Here is an 11,101-nt window from a genome sequence, read left to right on the forward strand (position 1 = left end):
TCACTTCCAGTTGGAAAATAGTTGTACTGACTCTGCTGGATTGTTATCTGATATGGCTACGAGGATGAAGATCAAATATGATAAATATTGGGGGAATATTGAGAAGATAAATAGATTGCTATTTGTGGCTGTGATCCTTGACCCCCGAGTTAAGTTGGCCGTTCTAGAATTTTGAGTAAATTCCGTCCTCGGGGCAGTGAAGGCTGGAGAGTTTATTAGATTGCTAAAAAGTGATGTTGATGACTTATATCATCACTACAGTACTAGTGCTCAGCCTTCATCCGCAGTTGGTAGCTCCTCACATTCGAGGCCGACAGGATCGACAGTTCCTCAGGTGATACTGACCCATCTGTAGGGGTTAGAGGCAATCGTGTCATACGGCAGTATCATCAACTCATGTCAACAAGGAATATTATGCATTGTACATCTGAGGTTGAACGATATTTTATGGAAGCTGTCGAGGCACCTAGTGATGTATTTCAGTTATTAACTTGGTGGAAAGTTAATTCCACCAAGTATCCAGTCCTTTCCCGTGTGGCCCGAGATGTGCTAGCCATTCCTGTCACTACGGTTGCCTCAGAGTCGGCATTTAGCACTGGAGGTCGCGTGTTGGATGCTTATCGGAGTTCATTGTCACCGTCAACCGTGGAGGCCCTCGTTTGCACACAGAATTGGATAAGTGAAACGCCCATTGAACTAGATACCGTTGGCGTTGATGCCGAGAGCTATAGGCTTGAATCGAGTAAGTTTATATGCTTTTAAATGATGATTTAATTATTTTTAATGTTTCTAACTTCTACTTTTTATGATTTTATAGATTTAATTGTGAACCCTAACATAATTACCGATGATTGAGAGTTTGGAACGGACGCTACTTGAGAATTGGGATGGAGTTGAGAGAACCTCCTTTCTTGGTAAGAATCAAATTATTCTTTTACCGTATATAATTTTTTATTATCAATTTTTTTTCATCTATTGATTGTTATTTTCTATCTTCATTTCGAGCGTGACCAATGGAACATTGAGGTTTGAGTGAAACCCGTGTTTAATTTTTATGTAATTATATTTCAAGACTGAGTCATATTGTTATTACGTTATAAATGAGACTGTTATAACTTATGGCTGCATCATACATGTTATTTAATTTTTAAACTATTTATATAGTTATATTTATGTACTTATATCCCAAGCAAAAACATGGGATAAGTACTCTTTATTCTATAATTTCTATTAGTACTTTATCTATCATCTCTCAAAAGTTTATAATTTATTATCCAACTGAAATTAATCAAATTATACAAATTCGTACCATCATTCTTTTCTATAAAATTTTAAATTTGTGTAATTTTCAACTCATGAGCACTTTTAATGCTAAATTTCAAGCGGACATAAAACAAATTAAAAATATAATCAAAATTCAATAACAAAATCAGAACGAATATTTAAATTATTGAAAACTCTTGAATAAACCAAATATTTGTAGATGATTCACTTTTAAAAAAATATATATATGTTGCCCACTATCTGAAACAAAATTGAACAACAAAATTTAAATAATAATAATAATAAAAAAATCTATTACAAAATTGAGTTCGGAACTCCGAACGGAGGTCCGACCTCCGATCGGAATCGGACTCCAACTGCGTTCAGAGTCGGAGTCGGATGGGAACTTTGGCTCCGACTTTTGTCAGAGTCGGAGGTCGGAAATGACAACTCCAACTCCGTCAGAGTCGGAACCTACCCCTACTTAAAAGATTGCCCAAAATGTATGTAAAAGGGTTTTAAATAAACAGTATCATGGTAAAATAATTTATAAAAATACTTCATTTTAAAACATAATAATAAGAGAATGTAAAACACATTCAAGCTCGAGTAAAAATACCAACTTTGATTCCAACTCCAAGAGGTTGTACAGAGCCAAAATTAAAGACCACCTTGAAATCGAAGTCAGGAATCTAGGGTTCAGATCACGGTAAGAGCCAACCCAACAAAATCGTTAAAAACATTAAGGTTCGCTGTTAAACCAAATTCAAATCATTTTAATTCATCTTAAACTAATTATTGATGAGATCTATTACCTTTTAAACTTATTATAAAAAGAATTAAATTCATCTCAAATTACTTCATAAATTTCAACTTAAAAAATTAAAAAATCACAATAGAACCCACAAAATATTACTATTTACAAATCAACTCAACTTATCTCAACATCCAACAAAGTCTAAACTAACTACAATCGAACAGATCAAATCTCTGAAGAAAATCAAGAGGATTCATACAAAACTCATAATAGTGGTCGTTCTAGGAAGTCAAAACAAAGACAACATGCAACAGAATAAACAAGACCGCAAGCAATTTATGATCGGCATTAGCATCCTTGTCCAAGAAAATGCTATTACAACTCTAACTTGTGGGGACAATTACAGAACCAAACAAAATAATCCTGAAGCAATCATTAAATATTAGATGCAGAAAACATAATTCAGACTCATAGGTGATAGTCAAATGTGGTTAAGATAACCACATTCAAGACCCAATTCAACAAACAGCAACTCCTACCTTAGAACAGACATAAAAGATTAGTTCATGTGTATACTAACCTAGCTAGCTGATCTAAACATACATCGAGAAGGCTGAAAATGTCTCACAAACCAAACACATTAGCCTACAGTTAAAATCGCTATTTGAAAATCAGCTACAAATAGACCTAATCTTTAGAGGTTTTGTTGATGAGGGATTTGTGGATGTGGGGGATGACTCCACCACCAGCAATGGTTCCTTTGATCAGAGTGTCAAGCTCCTCGTCTCCCCTAATAGCCAGCTGCAGATGCCTGGGTGTGATTCTCTTCACCTTCAAATCCTTGCTTGCGTTCCCAGCCAGCTCGAGCACTTCCGCAGTCAGGTACTCCAAAATGGAAGCCAAGTACACAGCAGCTGTGGCCCCAACTCGCCCATTCGCAGAGATCCGGGTTTTCAGGTGCCGATGAATCCGGCCCACCGGAAACTACACACCCACGATGCAAAAGCAGAACAGACACCATCAACAAGATCAGAAACATAACATAGATAACCAATGATTTGTTTTATTCATTCTGGGAATTACTCTATGCAGAACTGATTTGAGGCAAATACCAAACAAAGAATATTATGATATTAATCAATTAAAATTGTCACGGAGGAAGAAGAAATGCCTGGATCCCGGCACGAGACGACTTGGAAACGGGTCTTTTCTTGTCTTTTTCCTTATCCTTGTCCTTGTTAGCTGCGGTGGTCTTTGCAGCCAAGAGCCCCTTTCCTCCTTTACCCGCCATTTCTCACCTATTATTTCGATTCGTTTTCAGATTTGCAAACAAAAATAATAAAGTTGACATTGATATGAACAAGGGCATACATTTACGAGTAAAAGATAAACACAATTTTCGAATTTTATCAACAAGAAGAAGACAAAAAAAAAAAAAGGAACAAATATCCTCCAAAATTTAGGGGCAAACAAGCTTAAAAGGGTGTAAAATCAGGACACGAAACAAAATCCATCTAAATGAGGTTTGACTCGTTAGTCTACCAGATCTGGATGCGTCAATCAACCAACCAAAGAAAATCAAAACAGAGTTGATGAGGTCCAGAATATAGGTAAACGCAATACAAAATAAATTTGTCATACAAAGTAACCGAAGTGAAGGGTGAGAAAGCCGTGAACATGAAATGTAAGAGGGAAGTTAAAATCAAAGTCTCTGACACCAGAACCTTTTCTCACAAAATCCATAAAGAAAAGAAAAATCAAAACGAAAGAGAGAGAGAGAGAGGGACCTGAGAGCGCTGGAGAGCGAAGAAGAAGACGTAGGAAAGTGTAGAGGTGGGAGGAACCGAAAATGAGGAGGAAGTAGAAAAAGTTTAAGGTATTTATTTATTTATATTTTCTAACAAAATATTTTGTATTTGAATGCGATGAAATCGAAAGGAAGCGCGGTCTGTTTTGGGTGGGAAAATCCCTCATTTTCGTTGTTTTCAAATTTTCAACGACTCTTTTTAGCACGCGCCACGTTATCAAATTTCCAGGGGCCTAAAAATAAATAGGTTTAAATTAGGAGTAATTCTACATTAAGTCGTGAAATGTACAAATGCTGTACAGTCATTTTGAAAAATAGTAGAGTTCACTATTAAAATATTAATTTCTTTTTATGTGGATCTCATATTTATTCACTTTTTTCAAAATAACTGCACGGCGCTTGTTCACTCACGACTATAAAAATCATTTCTCTTAAATTAGTATCGTCATAAAAAAAACTCGACTCATGGTATTCGCATAACAGTCATCTCATTAAAACCTAATAAAATATTTTTACAACTTGACAAATTATTTAAAAATATTCGAACCTTTTAAAAAGTCAATATATAATTTTAAAATATATATAAAAACATTTTAAAATCTTTAAAATTTGTATATTTAACTTTTCGATTCTAAGAATTGACTTATTTATTTACATGTCACATTTACACCATTAGTAAGTCTTGACATAAAGTTAGGTGGGAGGATTTAATTGAAAAAAAAATATATCGAAAGCCCAATTCTTGATAGTTGATTATAGAAAATGTTAGAAATTCAAGGAGATTTTTTTTTCAATCACATGAAAATTTAGGACCTAAAACTACATTTAAGACCAAAAAAAATTACAATTCTTGATAGTTTAAGTTTAATAAGTAGAAAATGTTAAAATGAGAATGTTATTTAAAAGTTTTTACACCACATACCTGCATCTACATAGCATAATCTGATTTGTAAAAGATAAATTTTAATTTTAGGGTACCACATAAGTTAAAATTTATATTTTAAATTAAATTATATTACGTACATAGTATGTGGTGTAAAGACTTTCAAATAATAATACTTATCAATGTTACAGATACAATTATTTTATATTTGTGCTTATGTGGTGATCCCCTAAATCAATTTTTTTTTTCAGTAATAAATTCAAAAGTTAATATAAGAAAATATTATCACATCACTAAACTGAATAATGACATTACTCTCGTTAAAATTGTAACTCTCGTTAATGGTGTAAATTTAAAATTTTAGCACTAAATTTTATGACACAATCTTGCTAATTAAATGAGACTCAAAAAATATATAAATCTTTGACTTTTAGGGTTTGTTTGTTTTTACAGATGAGATTAAATAAAATGAGTTGAAATTAAAGTTAAAGTTAAAAAATTGAATAAAATATTGTTAGAGTATATTTTTTAATATTATTTTTGTTTTGAGATTTAAAAAAATTGAATTGTTTATTTTATTTTATATTGAAAGTTGTGAAAGCTGTAATGATTAAATGAGATGTTTTCTTAAAAACAAACGAGTCATTAATTTGCATTCTCAACATTCTAATTTGTCGAAGTTTAATTCACACATATTGTCTGTCATAAAGAAAGAATTATGAAATATAAATGATAATTAATTACTCCGCCAACTTAAAACATAAAGAAAATTCACACAGACTCAAAACATAGAATTTCTTAAGTTTTAATGTTAAACTTAATTTGGGAAAGAAAAAAATCATTTCGAATTGTTGTTCAAACTTAAGTGCATGCTTCAAATAAGAGAGAAATAGACACATTAAATAAGACATACAACATTTATTGTTAATTATTTAATGTTGTGTGAAATATTTAAACGGACAACAATAAATATTCTGGCCGTTCCATTTTTTGTACCGACAACAAATAAAAAAAAAAAAAACACTCTTTACACCATATATACTCCATCCATGTGATAATATCATTTGATTTATAAGATTAAATTTTTAAAATTTATAATCTTTTAAATGGTATAAAGATTTTTAAATAAAATTATTCGTAAGAAAAGAGTATTGTTATTTAAAAACATTTACATGAAAATCACGAGGTGGCCTGATGTTGTCCGGAAGTCTTATAAATAGTATTGGTCTATATAAACAGCATATTTACTATTGTTCACTCAACTCAAATGCTAAGCCCATGCAAACTCTGAATCCCAAATTTCGTTCTAATTTGGAATAGTGCTTCTTGGGCCCGATATGATGTTTTCGTGTAAGATGTCATGATTCCTGTTCTGAACGGGTCAATAATATTTAATTCACATATAGTGCTAGTCTACTATATTATTTAAATGCACAACATATAATTGAAAGTCCTATGAATTTCGTGTGTCTCATTACTATACGTACAATATTGTTGCATATATGCATATATATGCAATATTATTTAAATGCACAACATATATTACTATACGTACATGAATGTGTCTCATTATCCTACGTACGCACTTTGCAGATGTCGTTGACCAGCATGTATCAGTACTACAAAAAAAGTATTTATTGTGATCAGTTATTTATTGTAAAAATAACTATTTTTTATTAAAATAAATATATTTTCATCGTAAATAGTCATTATCGTTACAAATAATTCGTCATAAATATTCGTTTTTATTGTAATACATGTTAGGACCATGCCGATTAGAACTTATATAAGAAGGTACGTACGAAGTTGATATAATTAGAGGGGTGTACGCAGTAGAATAAGTGTGTAGAGATCACAATATTAGTACTGCATGGACCTTTTGTTTCTAAGCAAACAAGCAATTTGTACTGCTTTATTAAAAGAAAAAGATTAAGATATACAAGGATCTCCTGGGACGATATATATATTTAGGAAAAAAAACTAAGGGAATTATGCCTTAAATGACTGGTTTTTACAGTCGAGAAGGTGAATTGTGGTGGCATCGAAGCATAGGTAGAGACGGATCGACCGGTCGCGTTGTGCTGTAAGTTGTACTCGCTTTGAACTATCTGTAGGAGAGACTCGTTTCCTCGTCCGTGCAATTTTTCACGAGGGTACGTACGTAAGTGGCAACACGTACAATTGAATAGGTAGTATTAATAGGTCGGTGGTCCAAGTTGGCGGTGGTCAAATTCACTCACTGGATCGCGAGTCGCAACTACATAATTGGCACATGCATGTATATCATCACGTTGACCATGCTCCGAATCTCAAAGCCTTAAGAAGGCCGGATGCCGAATCCATGATTAGTGCGCGCATGCAGCGTGTTACGTTGCTACCAGAAATGCCGAGCCACGATATATATATAGTTTGCGGGCTAGCTAAGCCCTTGAACCTCAAGCGTTAGCTGTAGCTAGCGGGTGCTTATTGTAAAAAGAAAAAAACCAGCAAATTTTATCGGAATCGAGTTTGAAGAAAAGAAAAGATAAAAAATGAGGAAAAAAACATGCTGACTCGATGGAAACGGAAGAGGACCGAGAGGGAGGGAGCAGCCCCGGCCGGCCTCCTCCCTGGTGGAAAAAAGTGAAAACAGTACGTGACACAATTAATATATTATATGCTAGCTTAATATTTTATACTCGATCGATTAAAAAACATCATGATGCATGCATGTGTTTCATTATTGGTATTCAAATTGATTATTTTTTGTTTCTCAGTGAATGAACATTATATATTGCAAATTAGAATATATAGAGATCAGTATATTCAGCCTTAATTTGAAGATGAACGTGGAAGAGATTATTCAGTATTCAGGCATCCCAGGCTGGGTACTGGCCGGACAAAGAGGAGATAATTTAGGTGCAAATTAAATACCACTGGATCTGGTCCCATCAGTTCAAAAGAAGATAGATATAATATAGTTCAGCTATATATATATGCAGGCTGCTAAAGCTTATATACATGATCCTTATATTGTGAACAAGATAACATGACCACATGCAAGCAATATTCTTGCATTGCGTAGATGATCAGGAAATCAAATAGAAAAAGAAAAGAAAAAAAATCTGCAAGAAAATTCAAATGGTGCAATCTAAGCAAAGTCACGTAGGAAAACAAGCTGGGATTGTGTTTAATTACGTGGGTCATACCCACAAAAGAGATCTGCTCCTTAGCTGATGCTGCATGCATCTGATCAGCAGGCTAGCTAGGCAATTGAAAGAGAAAAGAGAGATCTAGAATCATGAAAGGCTATTAATGGAAGACCCAAAATATTATATGGAGTTAGTAATTAATAATGAGGGGAAAACTGAAAAGGGTCACTCCATACGTACATATATAAATATATAAGATCTCACCAAAACAAATTAATTATAAAGGAAGAATAGGAGAACTCATCTGTCCTTCCACCTGAATTTGGTCGTCCCTCCTATTATTCGTGCTAAAAATAAATAAATAAAAGATGAAAATAAAGGAGATAATCGAGATCAGAATATAGTGATGATCAGAAGTGTCATGAAGAAGATAAACGTGAAAGTGGAAGGAGGGGTCCATTCTTGATCATATAACCTAATTTCTTCCCTATCTTTATTTTCAATCATAACATCTATTTATTTACCATAAAGTCAATGAAGTTTTATAGTCTTAAAATATGGAGACATACTGTCTCTTTTGTTTATGCAGTTTAGATAATAAGATGAGATATTTTGTTAAAAATTAAATAAAATATTATTATAATATAATTTTTAATATTATTATTATTTTGATATTTAAAAAAATTAAATTATTTATTATATTTTATGTCAAAATTTAAAAAAATTATAATTATAAAATTAAATGAAATGAAATATGTTTGTCTATCCAAACCGAGCTAATAAAAAAAAAAAACAACCTTTTATAATCAATAGTTACTAACGCGTGAAGCAGTATTTTATTACCCAGTTTCAAGAAAGAAATAAGTGAAAAATAGAGAAACAGAGGAAGGAAATGAAAGTAAAAAGGTGTCTCACATGCATTCAAGTGCTCAAAATAGGTAAAAGCAATGATAGTGGAAGAAATTAAGGGATTGTGTCTCTGTGTGTGGGTCATTCTTAGATTGAATTTCTTGTACTAAATATATATATATATATATATATATACACACAGTATTTTTTTTAAATTAATAAATAGATATAATTAGGCAAAGATATTTGTTGGATATGAAATAATTAACGTTCAGTCTACTGGAAGTCCATTATTAAGAATAAAAGGAAAATTGACTGAATAAAGTGATATAATAAAGTATGATTACTCCAAAGAAGAATTAAAACATCTTTAAACGGAAGAAATTTCTACGAACTTGAGGTGAAGAAGAATTAAAACATCTTTAAACGGAAGAAATTTCTACGAACTTGAGGTGTCTCTACAAAGAAATTAAGGATTTTACCATCTTGAGGGTCTCTCGGGAAGAAAATGCATCTTAACTTCTCGATAATCCTATTTTCTTTTATTGAATTGAAAACTATGAGATGTCACGACAGACTCATCTAATTAGAGCACTCCCGATTAATTCTTTATAATACATTTTTCTTTAAAATATAAAAAAAGGTATTCAAAAATATCATCCATTGGATCTTCTATTTTAAAGATATTTTTACATTCTGCTACAGTAAACATCTATATGTAGAGAACATTGTTCATCGTTGTAAACATTTTTAATTTATTTATTTTCCCTCTTCTTGCTAAGTTTCTCATTTCTTCAACTCTCTGTATTCACATTATATAATTATTGGAAATGAATATTTTCATAACATATTTTGAAAATATTTTCATTATATAATCTCTTTTTTTTATTTGTTGAATTATTTTATATTTTGATTTAACTTATAAATTTGGATAAATTTAAAATATGATATTATATATAGAGATATATTGCAAATATCAAAAGATATGAAGATATCATTAGTAGTTAGAGAAAATATTTGAAATGAATAAAAAAAATTAAAAAGTATAATATAATATAAATAAAAAATAGATAAACTGATGTATAATATATTGTAAAAGTTAGTATGTAAAATAAAAAAAATAAATTTTGATAATGTATTTTAAAGAATATGATGAACAATCTATTAGGAGTGCTCTAATATAGTATATTTTTCTCCCAAACGATACTTAGGCATAGGCTTTTCATGTTGAATCATTTTATCTCTCTTTTTATTTATATTTTGAGTACTTTATTTAATTATTATTTCATAGATGAGCATTCGAGTACCGTATAAATGCCATGGCCACCATGGGGGCCCAAGATATTATTAATTTAAAACACAAAATTACTTGATAGAAATGAAGAAAAAGCAAAACGACCAAGAAAGGTTTCATTACTTTAACCAACAGTCAAATAAACCATGGGCCCTCCAAATGAAGCTCCAATGAAACTTGAAAAGACAGCAAATTAAGGATGTCAATAAAGGATCTCACCAAAAGTAAAATGACATTTTCCTTTCTATTTTCAAGAAGAGTGATCATATTAGTAAAAAGCTTTGCCTGTTTGTGACTTGTGACTTGTTGACATGAAATTCCAACAACGCTTTAAAATGGAAAATAAATGGCAGACAAAGACTAAAATGCAAGCGAATGTGTCTATTTTGCAAATCTATTAATTGATATATCAAGAAATCACTGTTGTCTAAGTTTGTTCCTCAGTTGGCATAAAAAAAATTCTTGTATTTTTAAGGTTTTTAATTTATAATTGAATTTCTTTTTTTTTTCCTTTTTTTTTTTTTTTTGGCAAGAATATTTGTATGGATGCTGAAAAAGATGGGTGCAACTCTGCAAAAAGAAAAAGAAAAAGAAAAAAATTTTAGGGGAAAAGTTGTTTCATGGGCTCTGTGTCTCTAATCCCAGAGACTGAAAAGTAGATGATCACAGTAGGTAACATGGATATCGTGATCAAACTGCATTGCGAGTGAAGATCTGGCATGATCATCATGCGCGTATATGGGCCCCAACTCTAGTACACATTGTTGTCCTTTTCATTGGAGCCCACAAGGCCCAATAGAGAATCATGGGCCCACTTTTCTGTGGCCCCCACGTAACGACAGTGACGTTAATCTTGTAAGCAGATATTGTATCTGTAATATTGGATGGATGTTGTTGTCCCTTGCCAACCACCCTCATGCAGATGCACGGGGCCATCAAGATCCTATTCGGCTTCAGTTGATGGAAGTTTCAACGGGAACATCTTTTATATTTGTACGTCCTTCACAAGTCAAATCACTCCTCATTTTGCTTCTTGAACTTCTCCTCCCAACCATCTCAATTCCCATTCTGCAATATTGAGGTTTCGTTTGGATGACAAATATCTCTTAACTTATCT

The 11,101-nt window shown here is 32.0% G+C and overlaps 1 protein-coding gene across 1 annotated transcript; it reads right to left on the minus strand.

Moving 5' to 3' along the window:
* Nucleotides 1–2,336: 2,336 nt before the first annotated feature.
* LOC108979305 (histone H2A variant 1) lies at nt 2,337–3,893 on the minus strand. Its single transcript, XM_018949963.2, has 3 exons — nt 3,808–3,893; nt 3,192–3,318; nt 2,337–3,004 (listed from the first exon to the last, which is right to left on the minus strand). Exons 2-3 carry the CDS (start codon nt 3,309–3,311, stop codon nt 2,708–2,710), a joined length of 417 nt encoding a protein of 138 aa, XP_018805508.1. The 5' UTR covers nt 3,312–3,318; nt 3,808–3,893; the 3' UTR covers nt 2,337–2,707.
* Nucleotides 3,894–11,101: the final 7,208 nt, after the last annotated feature.

Source organism: Juglans regia, chromosome 1, assembly GCF_001411555.2.
Source record: "Juglans regia cultivar Chandler chromosome 1, Walnut 2.0, whole genome shotgun sequence".
In the NCBI taxonomy this organism is placed as follows: Eukaryota; Viridiplantae; Streptophyta; class Magnoliopsida; order Fagales; family Juglandaceae; genus Juglans; species Juglans regia.